The sequence below is a fragment of the Monodelphis domestica genome, chromosome 1, assembly GCF_027887165.1.
Source record: "Monodelphis domestica isolate mMonDom1 chromosome 1, mMonDom1.pri, whole genome shotgun sequence".
NCBI classification, from domain to species: domain Eukaryota; kingdom Metazoa; phylum Chordata; class Mammalia; order Didelphimorphia; family Didelphidae; genus Monodelphis; species Monodelphis domestica.
The window spans coordinates 457,147,229-457,166,352 of record NC_077227.1 but is presented as its reverse complement, the minus strand read 5'-3'; the positions used below and the strand labels follow the sequence as shown (position 1 = coordinate 457,166,352).

Below are 19,124 nucleotides of genomic sequence, written 5' to 3'. Positions count from 1 at the left end.
TAAATGATTGGAACTTTTAAAAATTTGCTCTTGTCTTGGCTCCCTATTCTGAACATTTGTGTACGTTTCTCACCTGACTCAGTTACAGTGAGATGCTGGCATTTACCCTGACTGCCTTCCTGGAACTCATGGACCATGGTATTGTCTCCTGGGACATGGTTTCGATCACCTTCATTAAGCAGGTGAGGATCTTTCTGCTCAGTGCCTTCACTGCTTATGCCCCTACTGCCTGCTGCTGAGAGGATGTTCCTTTTTTCTTGGGAAGGTACCCATAAAGAAAGGCAGGTAGGCCCAAGAGGATCTGGATGTTTTTATCAATGACTTGACTAAGACTTAGAAAGCATTTTTACCAAATTTGGTTTAGTTATACCTGGAGAATAGAATTTGGTTCTGGATAGCTATATTTTAGATGGAACATTGACATAAGAACTCTTTCATTGAAGAGCAGAAACCTGAAACATGAATATGTTTTTAAGTATTTGTGTTCTGTGAGCATAATGGTTTATGGGTGAATGCATTATCTGTGTGCATGTGTGTGTGTCCATGACAGCAGAGGAAGCAGACATGGTTCCTATTCCTGGCATCACATTTTAGGAGAAACATTGACAAGATGGACCACAACTAAGATCAAAAAGTCTGTCTTGGGGGCAGCTGGGTAGCTCAGTGGATTGATAGCCAGGCCTAGAGATGGGAGGTCCTGGGTTCAAATCTGGCCTCAGACACTTCCTAGCTGTGTGACCCTGGGCAAGTCACTTGACCCCCATTGTCTAGCCCTTACCACTCTTCTGCCTTGGAGCCAATGCACAGTATTCACTCCAAGATGGAAGGTAAGGGTTTTAAAAAAAAAAGTCTGTCTTACAGAAGAGGGATGAGACTTGCTCTGTTTGATGTTGACCCTATAAGACAGAATTAGAACCAATGTATTAATGTTACTGAAAGGCAAAGATTCTCTCAGCCTAAGAACTTGATAATAGTTAGAGTACTCCAACAAAGGAATAGGTTGCATTTATCTGAGATTTGATTGTCTATATCTGGAGAAAGAACATCTCTCAGTTTGAACCATGTAGCCATAAAGCAGATAGACATCTGCTGCCCTGATGTCTGGGAGGAAAGAAGCACCTTCTGGTGTTCTAGCATTATAAATCCAAACCTGTCAAGTGTCAGCAGTGCCCCAGCCCACTGCCTTCTGAACTTGTGGATGAAATGGCTTTTTTCTGAATTTAGATTGCTGGGTATGTGAGCCAGCCCATGGTGGATGTGTCCATCCTGCAACGGTCCCTGGCTATCCTGGAGAGCATGGTCCTGAACAGCCAAAGCCTGTACCAGAAGATAGCTGAGGAGATCACCGTGGGCCAGCTCATCTCTCACCTCCAGGTGTGAGTAAGAAACACTGCCTTTTCCTGGCTCAGCTTTCAGGTCTCATATCCCTGCCTCTCCTTTGGGAAGACTATGTAAGCTGCCGACTTGTTGGTTCATTCAGAATAATATTTCCTCAGTGCAGGGTTTTATGTGAGAGGAAGCTAGTGCACCCGAGGCTTTCCTTGAAGGGACTTGCTGCCAAGAAGTAGCTGTGGCACAGAAACGATAGCAGCAGCAACAGCCGCCACCCCCTTGCCTCGTACTTTATGCTTTACAGTAGGTTTTCTTTACAACAGCCCTATGAGGAAACAAACTCAGGCTGATTAATGTAATATAAGTGTCAGGGTAAAGAGAGCAATAGATTTGAAATTAGAGTTCTCAAGCTCAAGTCAACCCTACCTCTTCTCTGTATTAACAAGTTACTTTATTTTTGAAGAAAAGAAGGAAATAAGCATTTATGAAGCAGTTATTTTGGACCAAGCACTGTGCTAAGTCCTTTACAAATATTATTTCGTTCGACCCTTATAAAAACCCTGGGAAGTAGGTGCTGCTATTATCCCAATTTTACAGTTGAGGAAACTGAGGCAGACAGGCTAAGTGACTTGCCTAGGTTCACATAACTAGTAAGTGTTTGAGGCTTAGTTCCCTCATCTATAAAACAGGGATAATGGATGTACTACATAACTCAGGACTGTTGTGAAGGCTCAAAGGAGATAATTCTGTAAAGCACTATATAAGTAGTTACTATTATTACATTCTAGAAATATTTTCCCCAGGAAATGAAACAAATGAACACTTGGGAACACTACCAATATTGCTTCCTCTTTTCTCAGCTGGTCTGCAAATTAGCATTTACCCATTAACGATTCCTTCCTGACCCTTGCTCCATTCCTCCTGGCATTGCCAGTATTCCTTGGGATCCTGGTAAAGCAAGCTCCCAGGAGGCTGTGGGCAGTAATGTATGGCCCCTTTTGACTGTACTTTAAACTAACTGATCCACTACTCCCAGTAAGTAGAAAGCATGCCTTGTGCTATATTTAATTTGTAGCTCCCATCTCTGTCTGTTAGTCCTTCCCTCCCCTTTCCTTCCCTTCCCTTCCTCATATTTGAATCCAGGACTTCCAATCTCCAGGTCTGGCACTCTGTCCACGGAGCTTTTTATTGGGTTAAGTAGTAGACCAGGAAATCCACTTTAAGGTGTTGTGAGGCAGGCATGGTATAGAAGAAAGAGCACTGAATTTAGATACAAAACACTTGTCTGGGCCATACAACTGGGGACAAGCCCCACTTCCTCCCTGAGCTGAATAGGCTCATGAGGAAAGCATTTTTTAAAGTATAAAGTGCTTACAAACAGGAATTATAAGTCTTATAGCTTTGTATCTCCACAAATCACCATAGCTTTCTGCATCCTTTTTTTTTTTTAAACATTATTTTACTTGGTCATTTTCAAACATTATTCCTTGGAAACAAAGATCATTTTCTTTTCCTCCCCCCCTCCCACCACCCCTCCCATAGCTGATGTGGGATTCCACTGGGTATCATATGTGTCCTTGAATCGAACCCATTTCCATGTTGTTGGTATTTGCTTTTTTTTTTTAAATAAAGTGAGACTAGGCCAACTAATAATGGATCAATGTTAATGACTGATCTTTTTAAAAATTAAATTGTTTTCAATTAACAAGCTTTTGTTTTCCTTTTTATCTCCATAACTTACCTGTCCTCACTGAGAAGGAAAAAAATAGAAAAACAATACTTTTGTAAAACAGATATGTACTGTCAAGCATGAGACAATTTCTCACATTGGCCACGTCAAAACCACATCTTGTTCTGTAAGTTCAGCCCATCACCTCCTGTGGGAGGTGGACAGCAGGCCTCATCACTTTGGGATCATGATTGGATTGGATGGGATAATTGCAGTCTTCAGTTTTTTAAAGTTATTTACTAGTACAATGTTGGTGTAGACATTGTTCTCCTGGTTCTGTTTATTTTTACTTCATCAGTTCATCCAAGTTTTATGAGGTTTCTCTGAAATCATCCCTTTCATCATCAATTAACAGCACAATGGTATCTTCAATTCTATTCATGTATCATATAATTTGTCTAGCCATTCACCAGTTTGATGGATACCCAGTTCTTTGCCACCACAGAAAAAGCTACTGTAAATATTTCTGTACATATGTATCCTTTTTTCTTTGTCTTTGGTTTAATGGCTAATCCTTAAGAAGCCTTACTCATGTCTCAGTGTGGTTCTATGATCTTGGGAAAGTTCCTTACCGTAGTCTGCCTCAGCTTCCTAGACTGTAAAACGGAGATAATAATGGAATCTTCCTCCTAGGGTTGTTAAGAGGATCAAATGAAATAATATTTATAAAGCACATAATAAGACTTTATCTTTTTGGTTGAGTCACATTATCTCTAAAGTCTTATTTTCCCACTTATACATGGAAGAACTCAAACTAGCTAATATTTTACTATCCCTTCCAACTTTAGTTTCTCCTTTAGAAATTTGGATGCTATACCATTTGGTGCATACATGTTGATTACTGATATTTCCTCATTGTCTATACTCCCTTTTATCAGGATGTATTTACCTTCCCTGTCCCTTTTAATCAGATCTATTTTTACTTTGGCTTTGTCACATATCATGATTGCAACTCCTGCCTTCTTTCTGTCAGTTGAGGCCCAATAGGTTTTGCTCTAACCTTTTGAGTATCTATCCCCCTCAGGTGTGTTTCTTGTAGACAACATATGATAGGATTTTGGATTCTAATCCACTCTCCTATTTGTTTTCGTTTTATGGGTGAGTTCATCCCATTCACGTTCAAAGTTATGATTGTCACTTGTGTATTCCCCAGCATTTTGATATCCTATCCTAGTTCTGTCCTTTCTTATTTTGCTATATCCTTTTAAACCAGTGGTTTACTTTTAATCAATCTCCCTAATCCACTCCCTTAATATGCTTCTCTTTCCGGCCCCTCCCTTTTTGTACCCTTCTCTTTTTTTTAGGGTCTGTTAAGTTCACTCCCCCATCTCTTTCCCTCCCTTTTTGACGTTTTCCCTTCTCCCTTTCCCTGTAGGATAAGATAGAATTCAAGACCCCAATGGATCTAGATGCTCTTCCCTCTCAGACTTGATTTCACTGAGAGTAAGGTTTAAGTATTACCTATTAACACTCTCTTTCTCTCCTTCTTATAATTCTTCCTCTCCCCTTCCCATGCGTATCTTTGTGTGATAAAGATTATCCTATTTATTTTATCAAGTATCTCTTGGTGCTATCTTCGATTCCCCCCTTCCTTTTTCTTTTCTTTTTTTTTTTGGCATATCATCGTATAGTACTTATTACCCCAATCTCTTCCTGTGCATGATTCTTCTAATTACTATAATAATGAATATAATTTTTGAGAGTTACAAATAACATTTTCCCACATAAATAATATATAGAATTTGATCTAATTGTAGCCCTTAAAGAAGAAAGTTTGAATAAAAAAGCATTTTTCCCCTTTTCTAAAACTCTCTTATTTACCTTTTCATGTTTCTCTTGATCTTTGTGTTTGGATATCAAACTTTCCACTGAGTTCTGTTCTTTTTTTTTCTTTCTTTTTACAAATACTTGGAAATCTTCTATTTTGTTGAATGTTCATACTTTCCCCTGGAAGTATATAGTCAGTTTTGATGGATAGGTGATCCTTGGTTGAAGACCCAATTCTCTTGCCTTTCTGAATATCATGTTCCAGGCCTTGTGGTCCTTTAGTATGGAAGCTGCCAGGTCTTATGTGATCCTGATTGGTGCTCCTTGGTATCTGAAATGTCTCTTTTTGGCTTCTTGTAGAATTTTCTCCTTAGCTTGAAAGTTCTTGAATTTGGCAGTTACATTCCTGGGAGTTGTTTTTTTTGAGGATTTAGTGTAGAGGATGTTCTATGAACTCTTTCAATGTCTATTTTGCCCCCTTGTTCAAGAAAATTAGGGCAGTTTTCTTGGATAATTTCTTGTAGTATGATGTCAAGATTTCTGCTTATTTCTGGCTTTTCAGGTAGACTAATGATTCTCAGATTATCTCTCGTTGCTCTGTTTTCCTGATCTGTCATCTTCTCAGTGAGATATTTTATGTTTTCTTCTATTTTGTCAGTCTTTTGACTTTGCTTTATTAATTCTTGCTGTTTTGCAAGATCATTGTCTTCCAGTTGCCGAATTCTGGTCTTTAAAGACTGGTTTTCCTTTTCAGTTTGATCTATCCTGCTTTTTGTGGCTTCCAGCTGTTTCTCCAATTGGGAGTTCTTGTCCTTTAAACTGTTATTTTCTCTTTGAACTATTTCCCACTTTTCTTGCCAGAAGGCTTCTATCTTTTTGATAAGCTCCAATTTAAATTCTTCAAGAGCTTGTGAACAATTTCCATTTTTTTTGGAAGGTTTTGGTTCATTTATTTGAATTTCCTTCTCTATTTCCTTGTAGCCTGGGTTTTTCCTCCATAAAAATTTTCCAGGGTCAACCCCCTTTTCCTGTTTTTCTTGGTGGAGGGAGGTTGTTGTTCCTGGGCACAATTTGCCATCACTGTGAAGGTTTTTCCTTCCCTTTTTAGTCAGAAATCGGAGTGAGATGGGCAGGCTTTCTGTGTATGGAGTTAAGGAGCAAGGATTTTGCCTGAGGGAAGCTCTCAAATCTCCACAGCTTCTGCTGTTTGCTGCCTTTCTCTGTGCTATCTTCCCACAAACGCCCATGGTCTGCGCTCTTCAGCCTGCTGGGGTTTCAGTTGTAGCTGCTCTCAGGGGTAGGTTTTTTGTGGTCTTAGTCAGCTCCCAAGGACCTAGAGGTGCCCCTTACTCTAGAGGTGCCCCTCACTCACTCACTGATTCTGGCACCTGCTGGCTCTGACTCTAGCTCTGTAGGTGGGGTGGGGGAGGGTAGATCAGCTCGTTTTGGTGGGAGCTTTTTCACCCCCTTATAGTATGGAAATTCCCTAATCCTACGTACCTTCAATGCTGCACCCTACTGTAGAGTCCCTTCGTTAATATGAATTTGGTTTTTTTGGTCTTTTGAGGTGTAGTCTATATCGGTGGGTGCTGAGGAGAGGATGTGTCTTGTGTCTAGACTGCTGCCATGTTTACCCAGAAGTCTCCCTTCCAACTTTAAAGCCCCTGGCAGCTCTGATTTGACCTGTGAGACTTAGCTAAGGGCTATCACAGAAAATAGCTTCAGGGCCTACTATTTGACTCAGGAGACACTTCAAACCCTATCTGTGGTGGGAGCCACATCCACTTGGGGCCTTGCCATGTAGGTCAGTCTCTAATCTGTCTTCAAGGCTTGAATGGTTCAGCAGACTAAGCATTCAACTGTATGCTGGAGTCCTGGCCATCTATGGTTCAAAAAACTCAGTCTAAGAGGAGGAAGAGAAACCTTTCAGACTTGATGGCTGTTCTACTGCTGCTAGTCAACATAATCATTCTGACCAGAAGCATTTCTATCTGAAGTGTTGTGTCTTTGTGGAATATCCCTTCCCTGCTCCATTGTTAAGGAAACATTTTTTTCTTTTAAGTGTTAGATAGTCCACCATTGCCTCATTTCATTCTGATCTTGTCTGAACCACTAAATTGGCCCATATCAGACTTGGTCCAGAACCCTCTTAGAGAAAAATGGCACCCAGCCCCCAGTTTGCATGACATTCAGTTTAGGGACAGGGAATTGGGTTAGGGTTGTTTTGTCGTCATGGTGGTTTTTGTCCTTTCTTCAAATTCTTCCCTAAAGAGTAATAAAATATATAATTTAGGTTATATGAAATTAAAAAGGTTGCACAAGCAAAATTAATGTAGCCAAAATTAGAAGGAAAACAGGAAACTGGGAAAATTTTTGTAGAACGTTTCTCTGATAAAGGCTTGGTTTCTCAAATTGAGCTAAATTTATAAAAATAAGAGCCAATGCCTTAGTTGATAAATGGTCATATGAATGGGCAATTTTCAGAATAAGAAATTAATCAATAGTCATATGAAAAAATGCACTAAATCACTACTGATTAGAAAAATGTATTCTTGAGATACCACCTCACACCTGTCCAAACTGGCTAATAGGACAGAAAAGGAAAATGATAAATGCTAGAGAGGATGTGGAAAAATGGGGACACTAATGAATGCACTGTTGGTATAGCTGTGAACTGATCCTCTCATTCTGGGGAGCAATTTAGAATTATTCCCCAAAGCTTATAAAACTGCATATCCTTTGGTCCAGCAATACCACTACTAGGTAGGTCTATATCCTAAAGAGATCAAAGAAAAAGGGAAGGACTTACTTGTACAAAAATATTTCTAGCAGTTTTTTTGTAGTAGAAAAGAATTGGAAATTGAGGAGGCTCTTATTAACTGGAGAACATAACTGTGATGGAATACTTTGGTGTTATATAAAAAATGACAAACAGGATGATTTGGGAAGACTTATATGAACTGATGCAAATTGAAGTATATAGTGTATTGTATACAGTGACAACAATACTGAAGGATGATCAGCTGTGAAAGAAAGCTATTCTGAGCAAGGCAGTGATCCAAGACACTTCCAAAGGACCCATGATGAAAAATGCTATCCACCTTCCGAAAGAACTGCTGAGTTCTGAGTGCAGATTGAAGCATACTTTTTAAACTTTATTTTTATTGTTTTATTTTGTTTGTGTGTTCTTTTGCAACATGGCTAATATGGAAATGTTTTGCATGATCTCATATATAATTGAAATTAAATTGTTTGCCTTTTCAAAAAGTAGGAGGGAAGGACTCAAAAATTTAAAAATATTGTTAAAATTTTTTTTAAATGTTAAAATTTTAAAAATGTAATTGGGAAATATTAAATGATAATAATTTTTAAAAATCTTCCTTATACATCATCCTACCCCATAGGATCTGGTAATTGCCCTCTGTTTTCTCTCCTACAGCTCTAATCAGGAGATCCAGACTTATGCCATCGCACTGATTAATGCACTTTTCCTGAAGGCACCTGAGGACAAGAGACAGGTGTGTGGCTGCCTCTTTTAATAGGTTTTTCAATCTCTCTGGTCAGTAGCTACTGTCACGCTTGAAAGCATATGGGCTCTTAAGAGAATTTTCCCCTGCAAAGAAAAAGGACAAAATTTATCTTATCCTTCATGTATTAAGAGAGCATACAGTAATAGAAAAGTAATGGATTTAGAGTCAAAAGAGCTGAATTTGAATCCTGGCTCTGTCTGGGTGACCTTGGGCAAGTTGATTAACCTCTCTGGACCTCATTTCCTCATCTATCAAAGGAGAGGTTGTAAGCTAAATTCCGTAATCCTGTAAATTTTTTTCTTATTCCAGATCTGTGGTCCAAGTTCTTAGGTGCATCATCATGTCAAAGAGAAAGGAGAGTGTGAAGCCCCTTTTGAGAATAAGAGGAACTCTCACATACCCTGGCTGGGGCTTAATGCCCCCAATATAAAATTTAGGGTTTAGGTTTTCCCTTCTAGTACCAACATATTAGTTATTTATTTTTTGGTGGATATTTGGAGATGGGTTTGGGTAAGCTCAGAGCATTCCTTACTCTGCCATCAGATCTCCTCGAAGTAAAAATCAGAAAAGCTGTTTATCCAAGAAGCATCACAAAGGCTATGTCCAGGTCCCCAGGTTTTAGTGAGTAGGACAGTAGAGATCTTGTCTTGGAAACACAGAAGTAGAGGGCTTTCAGGGAGTTTCCTTGACGTTCCCTTGGTGAGCTAACAATAACTAACCCTCTTTGAGCCTCCATTTCTCCAGTTTGTAAAGTGAGGCTATATGTAATGATATTGATTGCATAGAATTACAGATGTAAAAGTACTAGAGGTAACTAGGTTCCAATGATATCCAAATACCAAGTTGTTACTATCATTTGGTCTTAGGATTGTGCCAGTCCAAATCCCCATGGGACTATCCAAACCTTTTGATATATTCTTGGCTGGAGGACCTGGGGTGTCAATGCATCTGTCTGTGTCTGTCCTTGTTGTATGGCTTTGCTTTGTTAACCTCTTCCTTCCCAGTACTCATTTGCACTTAAGCTGAAAGCTAATTCCTGTCTGCCTCTCTCTGTGCCTTCTGCTCTGCCGGTAGGACAAGCTCCTTAATCCTCTAGACCTGCCTGTTACTGTAAGTAGCTCTGTCATGCTGGAAGGGCCCTGCTTCAGCTCCCTTAAGATATAGTCTCTGCTTTTGGTTGGGGAGGCTGGGGCTGGCACTGAATAAGGGGACATGAAGAGTGCTGTCCAGGTACCTGAGGGGCTCTGCATATTATATCCACATTTCTATAGGCTTCCATGTTTAGCCTGGAAAGATTAGAGTTAGAAGTAATAATAATTTCTTTTCCACTTTACTGGAAGTAGCAGCAAGCTTGTATTGAGATTTGGAGTGGGGTGGCCTAGGTTGGAGTCCTAACTTTGCCTCATACTGTCAGGATGATCTGGGGAAATCAAGTAGCCTTTCTGAACCTCAATTTATCTATAAAATGGGGATAATAATTTTCATACAACTATCTCAGGATTATTGGAAGGATCAGTGAGATTCATTTTCATCCAAGAAATGCTATGCATCTCTCCTGTTCAAACCTAGGACCTGGTGCTGGGGATACAAAGCTAGAAAATGGCACTGTCCTTCAAATAGCTTATAAATAATAGATGTAAAGCACTTTGTGAATTTTCAAGTGCTGTATAAATATGACCTAACTAATTAATTACTGCTTTGTGAGATTGAACCGTTTCTGGGAGAGGCCTCAGTTGCCTGGAGGTGGTTGCATTCAGCTCTTTTGTTCTAAACCTTTTCATGGTACCAGGCTGCCTTTCAAAAGGGGTATCCGAGTATATTTCATTCCAAAGGTGAGGTATAGAGCCAGCTTTGTGTCCATTAATTTAGAATTGTGTATAAACTAAAGTAGCAAATTAGACATATTGAAGACATGGTAGGCAGAACTGTAGCTAGTCCTGCAAAGAATCACTTTGTTAAGGCAAGAGACAGTGACTGATGTTAATAGTGATTAATAGGAACACCAAGAAAAGGTTATATCACCTTCATTGTGAATGGTGTGAGAAGGCAGAGATGTATAGTAAGTTTAAGGAAGATTGTTTTTTTGGGGGGTGGCAGGGTGAGCTAAAATAAAAAAAAAAGCCTTGGTACATAAAGGGGAAAATTTCAGTCACCTGGAAATTCAGTTATGTGGAACAGCTCATTCCCCAACAATGCCAGAATAATAAAATGTTAAGTTGTTCATAGGAACAGAATGCAGTTTAGAGGAAGGTGAACCTGTTAGGGGGAAAGTGTAAGCTAGGAGTGGTTCCCTGGATAATGGCTCCTCAAGCTTCTAGCCTTAGCTCTGCCTCTAGGTATGAAACCAGCATGACCTTGGGAAGTCATTTTCTCTCTTTGGGCCTCAGTTTCTCTATAAAAATGGATTGGATTAGATGATGATGATGATGATAGTAATTAGATTCATTCAAAAGACTGAGTACTTGAACTGAAATCCTCCCTCTCTGTTGGCCTGGTCATGTGACCAAATGTGGGAATAGGAAGTCCCTGAACCTCTTGTGCCCTTCTTCACCTCCTCTTCCTTCCTCAGCCATTCTAAGACAGTTGATTGCAGAGAGCCTGCTGTTTGTTCTTCAGTGTTCAAAGGCGTGACTAAGTCAGGCTCTCTACCTTGATGAAAACACAGGCCAAATGAAAACAAACCTCTCATATATATATATATATGAGAGGTATATATATATATATATATATATATATATGTATATATATATATACACACACACACATATATATATACACATATATACACACATATATATATACACACATATATACACACACACATATACACACACACACACATATATATATATAAACACACACAAAGGTTTTTACTTACAACACTCCTTTGTGGTAGCTATTTCTAGTTTATAGATGAGGAAATTGTGGCCTGGAGGGGTGAGATGATATAGATGCTCTGGGTCAGAGGACCAGCGAGTGTTGGAGCCTTGGAGAGCTATGATTCTAATATCGAGTAGAAATGACTCTGTGATTCTCTGATGTTCTTTGTGGTTTCTTCCACTGCTTACCCTCCTCCACTAGAATTAAGTTCTTTGAAACTTTCTTCTCTGTAGAATAGATATATTCAGTATCTCCTCGCTTTCTAAAGCACCAAGAAAATGTGAGTTATTTAAATGGAATTTGAAGGAGGTAGGAGCTAGAAGAATATGCTCTTGGTGCTTTTGAAAGGAACATTTGGACAGGAGCTCTTGTAGCTATAGTCCCATGTGTCCATCTGAAATTATTCTCATAGCTTAGGGAGCAATACTGTCTGCCTGCCATCTGTGCTCTGTGTGAAGTGTCCATTTGATTTCTTCATAACATCTTTCTCAGACTAAACCAACCCATGTTTCTTTTTGAAGACAATACACTGGTTTACAGTATGAGTTATTTGGACTTGCACAAAAAACATTTGGGAAATAAAAATAAAGTATTTTTTTGGTTAAAAACAAGCAACTGACTTTCCCTAATTTTACCACACATTCTTATTTTCATGTCAACAGAAAAACTTGAAAATGATATCAAGACTAAGAATCAAGATGGATTTAGGATCCATATGATGTGTTGATGTGTGTACTCCGAAAAGGAGTTATGGGATGGGAACGGGGCGGGGGGGGGGGGCATAGAAGGAGGCAGCATGAAACAGTGAAAAGAATAACATTTCAAGTCTGGAGACATGGACTCAGGGCCTGGTTCTGCTGTTTGCTATTTCTGTTACTTTGAGCAAATCACTTAAGCTCTCTTGGCCCAGTTTCCTCTTTGTAAACAGAGATTTTAAGGTACCATTCTTGGTCTATGTGTGTCCTTTTCTTTCATCTCTTACTTATTTTGAATTTCTTGACAGGATATGGCCAATGCATTTGCACAGAAGCACCTTCGGAATATAATCTTGAATGTAAGTTTGTGATACACAGTTATTATTTTGGGGGGAGAGGATATCGGTGGGTATCAAAGACTTCTGAAACAGAACTCCGTCAACCAGATGTGAGGGGCTCAGGGCCCAACTCCATAGATTATTGAGGAGCCTAGGGCTATCCTTTATATCAGAGAACCAGGATCATCTCTTATGAGGGAGAAGGTTTTTGTCCAAAGGACAGAAATGATGGTCCTTAAAAGTCTGTATATTAAAGAGCAGTGCAGAAGATGAGGTTTGAATCCTGGCTTTCTCTTAACCAGCTGTATAACCTTGAGCAAGTTACTTAACTATTCTGAGCCGCCTCAGTTTTCCTCATTTGGAAAATGGAGCTAATAATACTCAAACTACCTCATAGGTACCTCATAGCAGAGTTGCAAGGAAAATATTTTACAAATCTTAAAGTTTTATAGAAGTTATTACAGTCCTCAGATATGGTTCTTCTGTTCAACAAACATTTTTTTAAGTTTATTGATCTTTTTGTTTTTATATCACATCATATCTGAATGTAGTGTCACTCTCCTCTCCTACCCAACAAATTTTCCCTTTAACTGAAGATTTTTAAAGGTAATTCAGCAAAACTAATAAGTAGACACGTTGACTGTGCTTAATAGCTCATGCAGCATTCCACAACTTGTCCCCCACCTCTCCAGTGAAAGCAAATAGGTCCATATTTTCATACCTTCTCTGGGACAAAACTTGATCATATGTAATTACATTGTGTTTGGTTTCATTTAAATATTCTTTCCATTTAGATTGCTGGAATGCGTACACACATTGTTTTCCTGGTTCTCTTTATTTTGCATTCTATCAATTCATCTTAGTCTTCTCATGTTTCTCTGATCTCCTCATATCTGTCATTTCTTATGTCTCAGTACTATTTGATTCCATCCATGTACAATTTATTTAGCTGTTCCTCAGTTGATGGACACCTACTTTGTTTCTAGTTCCTTGCTCTCTAATATTTTTTTCTTGTTCTGCTAAAAATATGACTGAATATTTTGGTCTATATGAGAACATTCTTTTTCTCTTTAATCTACTTAGAGCAGATGCCTAGAAATTGAAATTCTGAGTAAAAGGCTGTGGTGGACATTGTAGTCATTTTCTTGGTAATTCCATATTGTTCTGTCCAGTTTGTTTGTTAGACCAGTTAGTAGCTCTACCATCAGATTGGCAAAGATAGCCAAAAAGGAAAATAACCATTTTTGGAAGGAGTATGGGAGGACATTGACTGCTGATAAAGCTCAGAATTGAACCAGCTATTTTAGAAAACAATTTGGGACACTACCCAGAAAGTTACCACATTATACATGCTATTTGATCCAGCAATGCCACTTCGAGGCACATACCCCTGAGAGTTAAAAGAAAAAGGGAAAGGACCTAAAATGTACAAAAAATATTCAGAGAAATACTTTTTATTGTAGCAAACAACCAGAGATTTAGAGAGTGCCCACTGATTGGGGAATGACGGAGAAAATTATGGCATTTTAAAAACATGGAATATTTTTGCACCATAAGAAATGACAAAAGGGATGTATTCATAGAAACTTGGAAAGATTTGCATGAAATGGTGCAGAATGAAATTAATAGAACCAGGGAAACAATTCTTATCCTGACTAAATGGTAAAGAAAAACAATTTTGAAAGACTTAAGAACTTTGATGGATTCAATGACCAGCTGACTTCAGAGAACTGATGATGATATTAATAATAATAGCTAACATTTATAGAATACTTTAAGGCTTACAAAGTGTGTAACATTTATTATTAGCAGCTCATTTGGTTCTTACAATAACCCTGTGAGGGAGGTGCTATTATCCCTATTTTGCAGATTAGGAAACTGAGGCTGCCAGAGGTTAAGTGACTTGTCCAAGATCACTCAATCACTCAGCTAGTAAGTGTTGGAGGGGTGGATTAGCATTTAGGTCTTTCAACCCCAAATCCAGCACTTGATTCAATAAACCACTCATCTCCCAGACAGATGATGGACTAAAGGTGTAGAATGAAGCAGACCATTATAGTCAGTGGGTAGATTTATTTTACTTGGTTATGCATATTCGTTAAAAGGGCAGGGATTTTTTTTTAAAATTTAATTTGGGGGAAAGGAGAGAAAATTGCAAAGAGAGAGGGTAGGTAATGATGATGCCCCCTCAAAAGAAAAAAAGAAAACCATCAATTAAACATTTAAAAAATGCTCTGAAGAGAACAGAAGGCAATTTGGAGGGAGATAGACAACCAGGACAGCTTGGTGAGTTTGTATACCTCTTAAAAAAATACAGGCTGCAAATAATAGAAATTCATTATTTCATCTACATTCCTCTCATTTCTGTTCTTTTATATAAAAATGCTCATATTTGTTGGTGTTTAAGTTCAAAATAACAAAGAATAAAATTTTTTAAAAAGAAATTTAGTGAGAAGAAAGGGGTTAATTAAAGGGCCAGCTCTTGGAAACATGAAAGGGGATGGGACACAAAGAAAAGGGCTTGGCTTTGGCAAGGAAAAGAGATGTCTTTTGACAAGACTAGAGAAAGAGACAAGAGAAGATAATGATGAGATAATTTGAATTGTTTAAGTAAGAGCCTTTGCTTTCTTAAAAACATATATATTTTTTAATTTTATTTTTACCATCATGCAAAACACACTTCTATATTAGAGATTGTTGTAAGAGCAAACTCATGCATAACCAAAACCTCAAAATAAAACCATAAATAAACCAAAGTGGAAGATGACTCCAACAGTTCTTTTTCTGGAGGTAGAGAGCATTACCTGTCATAAGTCTTTCAGGATTGTCCCAGATCAGTGCATTGCTGAGAGCAACCAAATTTTCACAGATAATCATTGTTCAGTATTAGTGTTATTGTGTATAATGTCTCCCAGTTCTGCTTATTTCACTCTATTCTGATGTTATGTTGCTTATCATTTCTTAAAGCACAATAGTATTCTATTACCAATATGTACCATAATTTATTCAGCCATTTCCCCAATTGATGGACATCCTCTCAATTTCCAATTCTTTGCTACTACAAAAAGAGTTGCTGTAAATAACAAGTAGGCCCTTTCCTCCTTTTTATGATTTCTGGGATACAGATCCAGTAGTGGCATTATTGGATCAAAGGGTATGTACAGTTTTATAGCCCTTTGGGCATAGTTCCAAGTTGCCCTCCAGAATGGTTGGATCAGTTCACAACTTCACCAACAATGCATTAGTGTCCCAATTTTGCCACATCCCCTCCAACATTTATCACTTACCTTTGTCATATTGGCCAATCTGATAGATAGTACTCAGAGTTGTCTTACTTTGCATTTCTTTAATCAAGATAGATTTAGAACATTTTTTCATATGATCATTGATAACTTTGATTTCTTCATCTTAAAATTGTTGGTTCATATCCTTTAACTATTTGTTAATTGGAGAATGGCTTGTATAATTATACATTTTTTCCCCAGTTTGTTGTTTCCTTTCTAATGTTATATTCATTTTGTTTGTATACAAGCTTTTAAATTTAATATAATCATAATTATTCATTTTACATCTTATCTTTACTATACTCTTTATTTCTTGTTTGGTCATAAATTCTTCCCTTCTCCAAAGATTGCCAGGTAAACTATTTTGTGTTTCCCTGAGTTAGGTATAGTAATACTCTGTATCTAAATCATATATCCATTTTGACCTTATTTTGGAACAGGGTGTGAGATATTGGTCTTTGTCTAGCTTCTGTCATACTGTTTTCTAATTTTCTCAGCAATTTTTGTTAAATAGTGAGTTATTATTATTCCAAAAGCTGGGATCTTTGGGTTTATTGAACACTAGGTTGCTAAGTGCCTTTGTTTTCTTGGTAAAATATTTGTCAAGATTTTCTGCTCAGAGGGATGGAGTATGATGCAGTTGTAGGTGTCTTAAGAAGAAAAGAAGTTATCAGGGGTTTGTAATGCAGATTCACTCAAGGAAGAATAGAAGACTTTTGTAATAGGTTCTTTCATTCAATCCTTTCCTCTTTGCCCTTTGGATTTTTCAGCATGTAATTCGAGGTAATCGACCAATCAAAACTGAGATGGCTCATCAGCTCTATGTACTTCAAGTTCTGACCTTTAACCTTTTGGAAGAGAGGATGATGACCAAGATGGACCCTAATGATCAGGTTAATGGTGGGCCCCCAGTGATATTGCTCTCTGCCCTACAACCAGGGAAATGAGAAACCTCAAGCATATGTCATAACCTGCTTTTTGTGAGAGGTAACTGACTCATGACCCATCATAGTCAGTGACTTCTCCTCTGGAACATATTTTTACCTCACTGTGGAAACTTTTAAGATCTGGCACTAACATATCCTCCTGATCAACCCAGAGAAAAGGGTCACTTAGCCAAGTCTTTTTTTCTGTTTTTTGTACTGAAAAAGAGGTAGTAGCACTCTTTTCTTTTTTTCAGAAGCAGGGGACAGTGGATGGGGAACATAGTATGTAATGTCAGGCTTGGTTGTTGTATTGGTAACCTTTGCTGAACTTATTTTGGATTTCTTTTTTTAGTCTTTACTATAAGGAATGGTTGGTTCTCTGGGTGGGGAAAGGATATATTGGTAAATGAAGGAGATGTTAAAAAGAAAAAGAAAAAAGATAGAGATGGTGCCACTGATGCTACAGTTAGAACCAGAAAGGATTCCCAAAAAGGCTGCCCTATTTGTTCTCCCAAGCATACATTGGGTAACATATTTGCTTTCCCTCAGGCACAAAGAGACATCATATTTGAATTAAGGCGAATTGCATTTGATGCAGAGTCTGACCCTATGAGCGTCACTGGGAGCGGGACAGAGAAACGAAAAGCCATGTACACCAAGGACTACAAGATGCTGGGATTCACTGTATGTTTCCCAGTGACCTCTCCTGCCCATGCCTCTAGCCTTGTCTCTCTACTCCCTGCGCTTCATGGTTATAACCTGGGAATTTGCTAGGTCATAAATAAAACTTGAACTCCAGAACTAGATCCACAGGTAGAGCTGCTCTTTCATAAATTAATCATAGCTAACATTTACAGAGTGCGTTAAGGTTAGAGACTGAATATGCTGTACTTTGATGCTTACAACAGTCCCAAGAGTTTAGTACAAGGAAAATTATTCCCATTTTATATAGGCAAAGTAAAGTGACTTGCCAGAAATTACACACTTTTTTTGTTTTATAACAACTCTTATCTTTTGTCTTAGAATTAGTACTAAAGATCAGTTCCAAGGCAGAAGATCTGTAAGGGCTAGGCAATGGGGGTTAAGTGATTTGTCCAGGTCACACAGCTAGGAAGTGGCTGAGGTCATATATGAACCCAGAACCTCCTGTCTCCTATCCACTTTATATCCTGACTCTCTGTCCACTGAAATATTTAGCCACCCCTATAAAACCTTATCAAGAAGAATCATACCGTGATATCTGTCTAGTCATAAAAGCCTGCCTTGGGTGGCTGAGCATAGCCTTCAGGGCAAGGGGGCAGTGGTTTCACAGAATTGTTTAGAGGAACTTTCCCTTTGGATAATGAAGCACACTGAGTGAGAGGTGCTAATGTTCATGTTGAGTTTTTTTTTCTTATAGAACCATATCAACCCAGCAATGGACTTCACCCAGACTCCTCCAGGGATGCTAGCTCTGGATAACATGCTCTACTTGGCTAAAGTCCATCAGGATACCTATATCCGGGTAAAGGCAAAAAAAAAAGCTTGCCCTGAACTTTGGTTCTTGACCACATTCCACCAGGTTTTTGTCTCTCTGACATCCTAACCCTTTCTCTTTCCTGAAAGATTGTCTTGGAGAATAGCAGTCGGGAAGATAAGCATGAATGTCCCTTTGGTCGAAGTGCCATTGAGCTCACCAAAATGCTGTGTGAAATCCTGCAGGTCGGGGAACTGCGTAAGTCTCTCACACTGCTCGTCACTGTAACAAGAATAACAGTGCGCTTCCTAGTCATATGTCAGAGTGCTTTATATATAGTACTTCTTTTGCTTTCATGACATGTTAGGGTGTGCCACTATTATTCCCATTTTACCATTGAGAAAACTGAGGATGGAAAGTTTCAGCAATTGGTTCACATACAGAGCTAAGGAATGGCAGAGGCAGGCCTCAGATCCAGGCTTTTTTATGGTAAAACCAGTCCTCTCCAGGATGCTCACTCTTTCCCTAGTGTAGTGGTTGTGGGAGACTGAGTGAGTGAGGTGAGGCTGCCTGGTCCCTGCCTCCTGAAGAGCACCTCTCACACAGTTTGCTTCATCATCCAGAGGCAAAGTTCTTCCGAACAGTTCTGTCAAACCACTGCCCCCTTGCCCTGAAAGCTATCCTCAGCCACCCATGCCAGCCTCTTATGACTAGATGAATATCATGGTGCAACAATTCCTTTTGAAACAGTTTTGTGGGGGCAACTTGAGAGCTAGGCCTGGTATGAGGAGAACTCTGGTTGGAATCTTGAAGAACCCAGAGTTTGAGTTCTAGCCCTGCCACTTTGTGATTTGCTGGGTGTGGAGCATCTCTCTCTCTCAGAGCTGTTGCTAGGAAAGCTCTTTCTACCCTTAAAACATTGTAAAATGGGAGCAGGGTAATTTTGTAGATGAGGAAAACCAGGCTCAGAGCCTGTGGGGCTTTGGCCCAGGGCTACACAGCTGGTAAAAAGCAGAGACCAGTTCCTATTGCAGCCCCCAAGAGGTTAGTCAGTCTGTAGAGATGAGCCTGGACTGCTTTGACACTGGATCACCCATTCTCTTTCCCCCCAGAATAGGCAGGAGAAGGGAGAACAGTACTCAAGGGTAGGCCAAGGAAGCATCCTGTAGTCCCAAGAGGGTCCTCGG

The 19,124-nt window shown here is 39.0% G+C and overlaps 1 protein-coding gene across 5 annotated transcripts in view; it reads left to right on the top strand.

Moving 5' to 3' along the window:
* Nucleotides 1–19,124, top strand: part of ELMO2 (engulfment and cell motility 2) — a 63,018-nt gene that overhangs the window by 27,857 nt on the left and 16,037 nt on the right. For 4 of the 5 annotated variants that reach the window (XM_056812369.1, XM_056812367.1, XM_007474941.3 and 1 more), the window contains exons 7-14: nt 83–182; nt 1,225–1,376; nt 8,268–8,346; nt 12,242–12,292; nt 16,326–16,448; nt 17,031–17,165; nt 17,881–17,985; nt 18,087–18,195. In XM_056812369.1, coding sequence (XP_056668347.1) covers nt 83–182; nt 1,225–1,376; nt 8,268–8,346; nt 12,242–12,292; nt 16,326–16,448; nt 17,031–17,165; nt 17,881–17,985; nt 18,087–18,195 — 854 coding nt within the window. Of the gene's footprint in view, nt 1–82; nt 183–1,224; nt 1,377–8,267; nt 8,347–9,432; nt 9,469–12,241; nt 12,293–16,325; nt 16,449–17,030; nt 17,166–17,880; nt 17,986–18,086; nt 18,196–19,124 lie in introns of all 5 variants that reach the window. The other variant, XM_007474940.3, reaches the window with a different exon arrangement.